The sequence below is a fragment of the Mustela putorius genome, unplaced genomic scaffold, assembly GCF_011764305.1.
Source record: "Mustela putorius furo isolate JIRA1106 unplaced genomic scaffold, ASM1176430v1.1 tig00003871_pilon_pilon_pilon, whole genome shotgun sequence".
NCBI classification, from domain to species: Eukaryota; Metazoa; Chordata; class Mammalia; order Carnivora; family Mustelidae; genus Mustela; species Mustela putorius.
Genome location: NW_025422023.1, coordinates 10000001 through 10013134, shown reverse-complemented (window position 1 = coordinate 10013134; position 13134 = coordinate 10000001). Strand labels below are relative to the sequence as shown.

The following is a 13134-nucleotide window of genomic DNA, read 5'->3' as shown; positions in this document are numbered from 1 at the left end:
AATCAGTGCATGCATGGTGTTGAAGAGAACGCAGTTAAGGAGCCTAACAAAAGTTTAATACACTCCTTTCTGGCTTCTGACTACCTATATTTTCATAAGAAATCATGTGTTACATCTACAAGGAAGCTTTTGGCATAGGATCTCTTTTCAATCTCCTACTTTAAAAACCCCAGACAGAAGGAAGGACATGGTATAAACAGAGTGGAAACAATACTAATTAGTAAGATTGTGCTAAAAACAAATTAGTGGACTGGTGAAGTTTTTGTGTAACTCCATGATTCCATAAACCAATTAGCAAAGTTGTCACTCAACACTTAAATTATTGTGGGTATATAAAAATAAAAGTAAAGGGGCACCTCAGTGGCTGAACTGGTTTAGCATCTGACTCCTGATTTCGGCTTAGGTCATGATCTCAGGATCATGAGATCAAGCCCCACGTTGGGCTCCATGCTGGGAATAGAGTCTGCTTGAGATTCTCTTTCTCCCTCTTCCCCTTCCCCCTACTAATCCCTACTCACACATGCTTTCTCTCAATAATAAATAAAGTAAAATAAAATAAAGTAAAATGAAAGCAACTACTATTTTTAAGTGCTTACTATGTGCAATGCAATGAATACCTTAATTTATATGCATATCCTATGGAGTACATATTCTTTATTTCAACTTTACAGATGAAGAAACTGAGCTCTGGCCAAGTTGAGCAACACTGCTAGTTAGTGGCAAAGCAAGGCATCAACATTACTCCCAGCCCTAAACTGGCTGACTTCAGAGGTAATGCTTTGAAACCTAAAGGTGTGGTCCATAAGCCACACCTGACCTTACCTAAGCCCCAGAACCTCTAAGCGTAGAACCAGAAACCTGCCTCTTTATCACTTCCTTCCAGGCCTTCAGTCAGACACCTGTTGCTCTCTCTCCTGTACCCTCTATCTCACTCTTTCCTTCAAGTGTTCTGTCCTTCTGTGATACATTCCAGGAAATTATTTCAGATCTATTTTTCCATTTGATAATTGAAGTCAATTATCATGTCTCTAATCTTAATTTTTTTAAAGATTTAAAAAAAGATTTTATTTATTTATTTGACATAGAGAGAGAGAGAGAGATCACAAGTAGGCAGAGAGGCAGGCGGGTGGGGGGGGGGGAGCAGGGCCCCTGCTGAGCAAAGAGCCTAATGCAGGGCTCCATCCCAGGACCCTGAGATCATGACCTTAGCCGAAGGCAGAGGCTTAACCCACTGAGCCACCCAGGCGGCCCTAAAGATTTTTTTTTTAAATTTATTTGTCAGAGAGAGAGAGAGAGCATGCATAACCAGGGGGAACAGTAGGCAGAGGGAGAAGCAGGCTCCTCTTTGAGCAAGGAGCCGGATGCGGGACTCAATCCAAAGACCCCAGGATCATGACCAAGCCAAAGGCAGCTGCTCAACCAACTGAGCCACCCAAGTGCCCCTCTAATCTTTATTTTAACTCATTCACTGAGTTAAATAATTTCAGTAGTTATATTTTTAATTTGGAATCCTGTTTTTGTTTTCCTTAACATTAGCCCATAAGCAGTTTTCCATGTTGTACAGTCTTCATAGAGGTTTTTGTTTTGTTTTGTTTTGTTTTATTTTTTAAAGATTTTACTTATTTATTTGACAGAGAAAGTGAGAGAACACAAGCAGGCAGAGCAGCAGAGGGAGAGAGAGAAGCAGGGTCCCCAATGAGCAGGGAGCCTGATGTGGGGCTCGATCCCAGGACTCTGGGATCATGACCAGAGCGGAAGGCAGTCACTTCACCATCTCAGCCACCCAGGTGCCCCTTCACACTGTTTTTTTACAAACAGTGGCATAATATTTTATTCTGCAGTTATACCATGATTTACCTATTCATTCATCTGTTGTTATATCTTGTCATTATATGACATAAGCCCTCAGAAATTATCTTAGAATTATAGAATCCCAGATTGGCTAAATGACCCATTGTGACTTAGCATGTGTGGAACAGGTCCCAGGCATCTCTGCAGTTAGAATACTATTGGGTGGGGTGCCTGGGTTGCTCTGTAGGTTAAAGCCTCTGCCTTCGGCTCAGGTCATGATCCCAGGGTCCTAGGATCGAGCCCCGCATCAGGCTCTTTGCTCAGCGGCGAGCCTGCTTCCCCTTCTCTCTCTGCCTCTCTGCCTACTTGTAATTTCTGTCAAATAAATAAATAAAATCTTTAAAAAAAAAAAAGAATACTTTTGGGTGATTCTGATGAGAGGGAAACATAGATTTAAAAGACCCTCTTAAGTAGAAAGACCGTTAATATTTCAATAATGAATAGTATCTCCTGATGGTTAAGAGTACGGACTCTTAAATCATACTGTCTGGGGGCGCCTGGGTGGTTGGCGTCTGCCTCTGGTTCAGGTCATGATCTCAGGGTACTGGGATGGAAGCCCTGCTTTAGGCTCCCTCCTCAGTGGGGAGCCTGCTTTTCCCTCTCCCTCTGCTCCCCTGCTCCTGCTCTCTCTGTCAAATAAATAAATAAAATCTTAAAAAAAAAATCATACTGTCTGAACAAAAATCTTGCATTCCATCCCAGAAAGACTGTGAGACTCAGGGTAAGCCTCTTAACTCTTCTGGGCTTCGATGATCTCATTTATCAAATGAGGATCAGGGAACCTACCACAGTGGACTGTTGTGATGCCTAAACGAGATGACGAAAGTAAGCACAACAATCCATTCTCATAATCATTCTATTGGGTGGACAGGGACCTCAAGGTGAGAAGAACTGCTTGTGAAAGTCTTCCTGCACCTTCCAGAGTACCCACAGGAGACTTTGGGGAGGTGAGTATAGCACAGATGGTTCTGATCTGGGAGCCTGCCCTGCAGGTGGGGAGAGGATGCTGAGACTGCCAGGGAGTCTACTGTCTCACCTCTAGACCAGCTGACAGGCTGAGAAACAGCTTGTCTGTGGAGGAGGAGGTGTTACACATTTTGAGGGCTGTAGTACTTCCGGATATTCTTATCTTATCAAGAAGCATTACCAGTTTGTGACTTTATGAGACCTGAATTCTTGAATGGAATGGAGAGACGCTATAGATAATCTTCAGACTGAGCTTACAGGGGTGAGCAGCCATCAGAGATTTGTTTTAGGTTCAAGAATGGTCCCAGGACATTAAATGGTCCCAGGACATTAAATGGTCCCAGGACATTAAAGAAGGTCCCAGGACATTAAAGAAGAGGAGAGGAAAGAAAAATGGGAATGGCCCGCAGAGGATGGTCACCAAGCCAGGACACACAAAAACAAAACTTAAAACTCAGACAATCTGTGGTTCCATTGATAATCTCTTAAAGGTTAAGCTTCACAACTACAATCTCTGCTAGAAGTTTCCTTAATGAGTAGATCTCTCTAGTTCATAGTAGAGATGATGAATCTATACAGTGAATTTAGAGGGCTCTTTTTAAATATATTCTACTACGTAATATTTTGTTCTAGGGGCCAAATACAAAACTTTGAACTACTTGAAAGAAAAATTATCTAGAAGTCCAGATTGTGGTTGCAACACAGAAGAGAGTTTTATCTGCTTGCCTAGAGCAGGACCGGGCACACAGGGCTCAATGAATATTTGGTAAATGAATTTTCTTTCTTTTAACTTCAATTACTAATGGTTAGCTTCATGCTGAATCAGCATCAGTATGGAAGGGCAAGAGAGAGAAAGCAGCGAAGCCCATTCACCATCTGTGTCTGTTGATAAGAAGTCTCCCTTCTTTTCCACCCTGCAACCAAAGGGAAGGGAGGCTTTGTATTTCAACCCTGAAGTATTTCAATTCACTTAAAATGGATAAAAACATGCAAAAACATAAACTATAAAATTAAAAAGTACAAAAATAAAAACTGAAAAAATTTACAAAGACATTATATACATATATTATACACCAATTTTTTAATTAGCTGCTGTCCAAAGCTACAGAGACACGTACTCCACGGCACTGATTCTTTTCTTTTTAAAGATTTTATTTATTTATTTGACAGATCACAAGTAGGCAGAGAGGCAGGCAGAGAGAGAGAGGGGGGAGAAGCAGGCTCCCTGCTGAGCAGAGAGCCTGATGCGGGGCTTGATCCCGGGGCTCAATCCCAGGACTCTGGGATCATGATCTGGGCCCAAGGCAGAGGCTTTAACCCACTGAGCCACCCAGGTGCCCTATATGGCATTGATTCTTAACCATGTTTGAATCTTTCCCTTTGAAAATCTGATTAAAAAGTTATTTCTCCAGAAAAAATGTATGTACATTAACATAAAATTCTGCACAGAAATTCACAGGTCCCAAATTTCTCTGAAACCACCGAAAGGGATTCAGGTCACAAGCCATCTCCTCAATATACAGAGCACAAGACTCCGCACCGAGGGGATGTCGTTATTTCCCCCAGGAACATATGTAAATAAGAAACAGCTCAGGGCTGTTGATGGAAATTTTAATAAATGCTATGAGCTTAGGTTATATACGCATGCCTAATTCATTCTGGTGATTTTCATCCCTGTTGTTTTTAGAAATTGAGTCAGATTAAATTATTCAAAATTTCTATTAAAACTAGATCCTTAAAACGGCAAACCTCTTGGATCAGACAAGTCTATACAAAGGAAAGGTTATGCAAGGATATGTGATAGCCTTAAACGCCACAGCAGATCAGCTGGTCTTTATTTGACCTTGATGGAACTCAACATTTAGGATTTTTAAGTGAGAGGCACCAAGAGCAAAGACTTAAAAAAAAAAAAAAAATCAAGTGGGCAGGGGGACAACAAAAAAGCTGTTGTTGACCTACATATTTTGACACATGCCTTCTGTTCAACGTAAAACCCTCAGGAAAGAACACATATGTGAGAAAAAGCTTTCAGAAAACATTCGATTAAAAATAGTTATGCTCCCATCAGCTGTGTTTCAAGTTGTAGTCCATTGCATTTGATATTTATAACTGAAGAGAAAATAAAAATACCCACTGGTGAGCTATTTGTATTTTAGAATCAAGGTCACTGACACCGATTTCTGTTTGGCATAGAGTGGGCTCTGCTGGAGGTTGTCCTAGCAGCTGAGGACGGGTACTTTCTGCTGCTTTGGAAGAGAATCACTGAGAGCTTATGAAGCCCCATCGGGCTGCTCCTGTTGGCGCCTTTCCACCTCTATGGAGGAAAGCAGTTTGATTAATAAAAAAAAAACCTGATGCATAACTTTCGGGAAAAAGAGGGAAATGAGCCTTCTTTGGCACTCCTTGCTGAGTCAAAAACAGGCAGGGACAAGCTTGGCCCCGAGGAAGCTACTTGTGCTTTTCTGCCAGCCTCTCCCATTAGGAGCTCCGTGATGAAATCAGAACTGAGGAGAAACTTTAAAGAGAAACTTTATTGGATAGTATAATAGAATATTAAATGTTTAACAACAGGAAAGCTTTTCTTTAAAAAGGGCACATAAGGGTTAGTCTGCATATTTACTTTCCCTAGGTTTTTCTCTCAGTATTATTTTTTGTTGTTTTGAGTCAGAACAAGCTCCACGTTGTAAATGAATAAATTTTATCTAGCTGATAAAGATGAATCAGCATGATCAAAGTGAACACTGATCTTCAACGGAGTCGAGTTTTAATTCTCATTTGCCCTGAAAAGGAGCCATGATATATATTAGAAAATTAGGGTGGAAGCCAGTAAAAATTAATTCTCTTGAAAATGCCAATATTTATGGAAACATATTTATGCAGTAGAAGTAGTAAAGCCTATCAGAGAATGAAAGTTCAGAACACTGGTTTAGTTACCAAGAAAAAGGAAAAAATGATAGATGGGTGGGGTTGTACCTGTAACTGTGTTTCATTTGAGAGACAGAGAGATCAGAAGCGCACATGGTAGAATGTTAAGATCTATTAATCTAGATAGTGTATCTGGTGTCTGTTATACCAATTTTCAAATGTTCTTGAAATATGCTTGAAGTACTTTGTAATTAAAACTTTTTTTTTTTTTTTTTTTTTAAAGAATGTGAAGGGGTGCCTGGGTAGCTCAGTTAGTTAAGCATCTGCCTTTGGCTCAGGTCATGATCCCAGGATCCTGGGATCAAGCCCTGCATTGAGCTCCTTGCTCAGCAGAGAGCCTGCTCTCCCTCTGTCTCTGTCTGCAGTTTCCCCTGCTTGTGCTCTCTCTCCCTCTTTCTCTCTGTCAAATAAATAAATAAAATCTTTTAAAAAAAATAATAAAAAGAATGTGAAGACTTACAGAGCAAGGCTCTAGAAGTCTGAATGGGATTCTGACTTGAAAGAAGCATGTAGAACACCAGATGGTCCAATAGTCCGTAGTCCGAGTTCTAGAAATAATCTCCATATAGGAAGAACAGGTCTAAGCCTGGCTTACACCCAGCTTATGAGAAATAGGGTTTTAGGCATGGGATAAAATTCCCGTAGAAAAAGGAGGAGTGGGTAGACCACTAGAGTTGTTTTAAAATGATTTAACTCTGGTATCATATTTGGACAGTTAGCCAGAGAGTAAGCCCAGTGGGTTTTACATCCACTCATTCTATAAAGTGCAGTTAGGGGTCTACAGCCCCCAAGTCACAGTCAACCCCAGTAGCTTTTGAGATGGCCCTTGACCCTTTGCTGTTGCCTGTGTGTGACAGAGAGCATGGGAAGCCACCAGCCTTTCAGATGCCTGAAAAACGGAGTGGTGTGCTTAAAGACAAGGGAAGACAGAACAGTAAGGGGCTGGAGGTGAGGAAAAGGCAGAGCCCATAATATTGCACTGTTAAAGCTGAACAAATGTACTTTAATAAGGATGTAGTATATATAGACCTCAGAAATAGCATTCCTTCCCAGTAAATCTAAATGCCCTCCCTCTGACTTCCGCAGGAATGGATTCTGGGGTAAGTGCGGGGCACTCCCCATTACCGTTCCTTCCACTGGACACTGAGGGGGAGGATGGGGACCACCCACTGAAGCTCCCACTCGCTCACCCACCACCACGGCTCTGCTGGCTCATTGCCTGGGCAGAGCCTGTTTCCACTTTCACTTTCTCTTCTGCAACAGTTCACGACCAAGTGTTAACTTTTAGATATGAAGTCATCATAGAATATGGAATGTTGAAGACCTCTTTTTTCTTCTCTTTTCTTTCTCTTTCATATCCAGTATGCTAGCTCAGAGATCCAAGAAGAAATCATACAGTCACTGTGATCATCATGTTGAAAATAAGTATCTACTAATAATGGAGAAAAGTATGTATGTCTGCAACATAATATACTTAGGCGATTCCATATAACCCATGTGCTACAGCTTTATAATAGAAAAGGAGGCAGAGGAGTGAGGTTACGTCTGATTCAACCTGCGTCTAGATGGGTGGTTCTAAGGCGGCAGGGTAATTTTGCACCACCCCCCACTGCTCCCCAGGGATACAGCAGTATCTAGAGACACTTGGTTGTCACGGTTGTAGAGAAGCTATTGGCTTCTAGCATGTAGAAGCTAGGGATGCTGTTGAGTATCCTGCAGGGCGCTGGAAAGCCCCCTACAACAGAGAGTTTTCTGGCCCCAAATGTCAGTAGTGCCAAGTCTGAGAAACCCTGCTGCTGTTGCATATGGCCCACTGCTTCCCTTCGAGCCTCACACAGAATGGGTGCTTAGTTCACTACAACAGAAGACAAGTACAATTGTAAAGATCCTCCTGATAAGACGCTCTTTACAGGTATAGGTACATCTTTATAGGTACAATTGCAAAGCTACAGGTACATCTTTATAGGTAAAATTGTAAAGATGCTCCTGATAAGAGATAAATACTGAGAACAAATCTTTCTTCTGTCTAAATTTTACAGAGAGTCAGGATTTAAAACCCCTCCGTAACCTGAAAGGTCCCGTTTCACCATCACTATCAAAAGTGAGATTGGGAGAAGAGCTCTGGGACAAATACCTCATGGTTGTGTCTCTCTCCCTCCTCTCCATCCTTCCCAGTAAGAGCTTTTAAGATAAATAAAATGACTTCCTTTAACTGTTGGGAAGAGCAGGGGCATTTAAACTCTCAGGGAACAATGACGGGCTAGAACAATGACAGTTTGTAACAGATTCTCTAAACTGTACTTCCTTTTCTTACAACTGGAATAAATGCTTAATAAATATATGTTGCATCAGTGAATAAAAAATAAATGACTGACATAATGATACTGTAGCTCAAGTGTAATCATGAGCAATCTTGCACATTTATATTTTGACTTTATTTTTAGTTGTTTATATACTTATATTTCCTACTAAGTATTAAACTCCTTGATCAGAAACTATGATTTGATAAGAACATTTAATGCCTCCATTAGCTGTTTCATTTCTCAATTATTTTGTAAATGTGAGGCAGCAACCACTACATGAGAAGGATGTATGAAGACTGAGCATAAGTGAATAGAGTTTTTTATTAGGTAATAAATTTACAACAAAGGTAATGCTATGTATTTGTTAGCATCAAAAATTGCTACTTAGCCACAAAAGCCTGAAGCATTACAAATAAGCAGTTCATGAAAATACCATAATTTACATTTTTTTGTACAGAGCCAGTCCAGAAAAAAAAGTTTTTCTCTTAATGTTAATTCTTCAGTAATTATAACCAACACCAAAGTTGATAACACGTATCTTTCAATTACCCTTATCACAAGCACACAGGGTTCTTCTCAGGGTTCTCTCTCTCAGGGTTCTCTCTCTCCCTCTCACTTTTTGCTTGCATGCACTTTCTCTCTTTCCAAAAAAAAGATAGAAAGAAAAGAAGAAAAAAGTGCTGGTTCTGATTTCCTAACATCTGAGTACACTTTGCCCCCAAAGCCTCTCTCCCTCTTGTTTTCAGAGTTACAGTTCTCTGCTCTTAGTTTACCCTGGTCCTCCCATGCCCTGTTCCCTGGGTCCCTGCCTCCAGCACCCCACACGGACGCACTCCACTCCACGTGAGAGTTCAACAAGCAACAGTCTGCGAAGAAGAGCCAGCCATCTTTGAGAAAGACAAGTGAATTCCTCTCTGAGCCACAGGCTCCTCACAGACAATACACTTTTTACCGACCAGGGTGGTTGTGAGGATTAGAAGAGATTATGTATCTAAAGCACTTGGCAACTCTTTGGTGCTTAATAAATGCTAATTCTCTTGTTTAATTGTGGCTCCTCTTTCCTCACCCAGGTTCTAAAGGACTTGAGACCGTAACACTGTGGTTAACACATGGTATTTACCCCGCCTGATGACACTGACTGGGAGAAAAACATCTTTTTATCCCACAGGGCAGCTAGCTAGGAGACTTCCAATGCAAAATGTCAAGTAGGACTGGCATTAGAGAATATGCGTGAGGGTCATTCAGATGGTAAGGAATGATATCACAGTATTTTGTCTTCTGTCTTGGAACAGGGATCAGAAATTAGAAAGGCCTGTACCTGGAAGTGGAGAGGGAGGAGAGGGAGAGGAGGCAGGAGGCAGAACACAAGGCTGGCAACACCAGAGACCAATTTCCTTCACGTTACGGTTTTACTGAGGATCTCTCCTGTTGCCCTTCACCTAGTCCCCAAAACAAACCAACAACAAAATATAGAAGAATGCTCTACCCCGAGAGGCACTCACACCTTAGCGGGAACGGAGCGGATAGTCTTTTGCCAAAGTCTTGAATTACTGAACAAACAAAACTTTTACCAATAGCAGAATTGTAATTATTAACGGTTTATCTGCAGAACTCTTAGCAATCAGCCTACGGAACATGGCCTCATGGTATGAGAATAAAAAGCTCAAACTAACTCTGGGAATGATATTCTCAATTAAACTAACAGACAGAAAAAGAACCTGAAGACATGTAAAAGGCTAGACCAAGCCTGCTCCAGGCACGTCTGGAAGCAGTAGGTTCCGTGGACTAGCACGTGTGGTTTGTACAGTCGCTCAAGGAGAGGCCCTACAAGACTTGCAGGATCTCTGAAGAACACTAATAAACATGTTCTCATTCCATCTCTACAAGACCCTATGAGGTACAGACCATTAACATTTCTGCATCGTACACATTAGGGTCCCGAGGGCTAGAAGTGTTGGGTAACCCAGGCAAAGGCACACAGCTCTTCACAGAGCCCGGATTTGAGTTCATGCTCTTAAATACGACGCCACATAATCCCACACCCAGTCATCTGCTGTTTCTCACTACATCTCCAAAGGGCTGATATCAAGCACTTCTTTCGAAGACTTATTAAAATCTCAGGAAGCATGACAACTAAAAACCACTTGAAGATGATCAAGAAGTAGTAAATGTTGGTTGATGTTGAGATAAATTCTACTACATGGAAATATTAATAGAATCTTAAAATGTGTCACTTCTATTGCTAAGTGACAAATTTCTTACTTAAAAATTATAATGATCATGTGAACAGCTTAGGGCCAAAGGCAGACGGTACTCCCTTAAAGCATTCCTTTCTTTTGCTCTTAGGCAATCAAATCTTCTGGAATCATATAGAAGGACATCACAGACTTACTTTGACCTGAGGGTAGGACTTCTTGTTCTTTTCACTAGATGCACCGGGGAGTCCACCGTGGGATGGGCCTTCACATACATAACGGAAACGAAATCCTCTCTGCAAAGGTGAATACAGAGTCAACAAGTTTGAGAAATACTAATTAGAAATTATAGGGGCACAGTTATAAACAAATGTTTTATTCTTGTATGTACTAGGTGAGAGAGGAAAAGCATACACTGTGAAAGGGGACTCTACAAACAAGAGCCACTTTTCCCATAATCTTATTATAAACATAGATGTCAATTGATACTTGTGTACTGAGCTGTGGCTTAAAAGCCAGTTCCCTAACCCGGCAGGACCTCTCCTGCTGTGCATATGCGGAGAGTGAGCTGCTGAAGGTTTTAAGCCTGGACTGGACATGCTGCAGCTTGTCTGAATCAGAGTTTCCTCATCTCGAATTGCTGCAGCCAAGCTCCAAACCTGGCCACATTACTGACTTAAGCTTCTTTGACTCTTACTTAAAGGCATTCCTTTATCTACTCTGATCATAGTTGGTTCAGGCGGGATTATAGAAATGTCCTATTAAATACATTACATCCGTGTTGTAGAACATACTCTGCTAAAGTTGAGAAGATTTCAGATTTTATGATTATTGATATTATCAGGCTCAGGCTTGGTATGTTAACTGACCTGAGTAATCCAAAACCAGGTAATCCCTTTCAATATTCTTAACCCAAGAATTCTACAGATGTAGCAAATCAGTGAAAAGAGAGCTGGAAGCTTTGAACCATGTGAACTACTGTGGGTGATGGACACCGATGTTCCATGTTGTTTGCTGTTGTTTAATCTATACAGATGAGAAGATTAGACAAGACCATCTGAAAGGTCCATTCCAGTTCTAGCATTTTATAATTTGCAAAACTAACAGTGATAACTGTACCTATTTGTATACCAAGAATAAAGCAGCAAGGAATACTATGAAAATGTATCTGATATTAAGGAAGCTTAATATCGAGGGAGCTTTCAATGTTTTTCCTGCAAGACTCAACTTTATACAGCTGTCAATCAATATGTTGGTGTTACAGTTTAAATTTAACCAGTTTTTCTTTTTTAAAATCCTTTTCAAATACCTTAATCTACTTTAAGGAACAGCCTCACCTTCCATTTATTTTTGTAGTGGTCTGATTTCATATAAACAGTGCTAGATTACTAGGCCATCAGGAGCTCCACACACCCACTACCTGCCAGTAGGGGCTTTCTACCTTCCATACTCGTAACAGTTGCAAAGCCTGGCAAATGCAAAGGTTTTAACAGTTTTAAGCTCGTGGGTCAATGTAAAAATTCTTGCCTTCCTTACATTGCATGACATTTCATTATTCATCATAGGGTCTTGGAAAATAATCTGAGTGGTTCAGGGGCCCTGAACGAATTTAAACCTCTGGTAAGTGTCTGAAACCGTCCCTCTATTTCCTGAGAACTTTCTGATTTCCAAAGAGCATTGGTCCTAAAGCATATTTCACAGGATGAGTAAGGCTTGAAGTAAATTGCCTAGTGTGGGAAAGTTCCTCAAGTCATACACAGATCCAGAGCATATGATCAACTCAATAACCTGGGACTTAAAACAACTTTTGCATATGACTCCTCAGGAGAAATCAGACCTAATACCAGGGAAACCTTTTGAGGTGAGGTCAGTCATTTGGAGCAATTCCTCTCTTTTGTTTCTCACCAAATCCAAACCAAAGAATAAGTTACAAATTCAGCCCTACACCTTTTATAGACAAGGGCTGTTGGCTTATTTTTAATAATTGAATGAAATTTCGAATAGCATGAAAAAGCAGCAGCATGTGTTACATAAGCCTCCAGAACTGACTAACCATAAAGACAGAGATTTACTGACTGCTAATCTACTTAAATACAAACTCAGTTTTTAAAAAGCATTAGATAATTAGCACTGAATAATACGTGACAGAAATGGATATTCTAAAGATTAGTCGTCTACGCCATGACTCATCTCTGTCAGAGCTGGGGAAAATTGTGGCAAAGAAAAAATATTTTTCTAACTTTTATTTAAAGTTTTTTTTAATGAAAAAATTTAATAAAGTCATTCATTATCTTTAATCACAAAATTCCTTTAGGCAGGTGGAAAACTATACACACTTATACTTTTATATTTTATTGGGAGTCATGTCAAATGAAATATGAGGAAAGAGACATGTCTCAATAGCTTGCAAACAGTTTGAAAAACAATAGATAGCATTCATGGTTGTGTAAGAGGATCTAAACTTCTGTGCATAGGAATTTTTAACCTGAGGATGGAAATTTATTACATTTTTTTCAGGGAGATAGGATGTCTTCACATGGATAGTCGAAATGTGTTTCTGATTCTAAATTTTTGAAATTAGAGGTTTGCCAATCCACAGCCATTCATTTTAGTAACTCCATTTGCTTACGATGAGTCATCAACCTAAAGGCAAGGGCTACATTCATCCGGTCAGAAAGTCTGACTTGAATGCAATCTTTTTACTTTCACTGGAGTCAGACATCAAAATAACATCAGCTTGGTAAACAAACACATTGTGTTACTCAGGTGAGCTTTTAGACATCTGTGTGGAGTGAATTAAATTTTGAATTTTGGAACTACACAGCCCTTTAGGTAAATCATAGGTGTCAATTTTTCCTTATGACTGTTGGACCCATAATAGGGAACTGCATTTA

The 13134-nt window shown here is 40.4% G+C and overlaps 1 protein-coding gene across 5 annotated transcripts in view; it reads right to left on the bottom strand.

The window, feature by feature from the left end:
- NFKB1 (nuclear factor kappa B subunit 1) overlaps positions 1-13134 on the bottom strand; it is a 120715-nt gene that overhangs the window by 71394 nt on the left and 36187 nt on the right. For all 5 annotated transcript variants that reach the window (XM_004748161.3, XM_004748162.3, XM_045067099.1 and 2 more), the window contains one exon: positions 10438-10536. In XM_004748161.3, coding sequence (XP_004748218.2) covers positions 10438-10536 — 99 coding nt within the window. The remainder of the gene's footprint in view (positions 1-10437; positions 10537-13134) is intronic.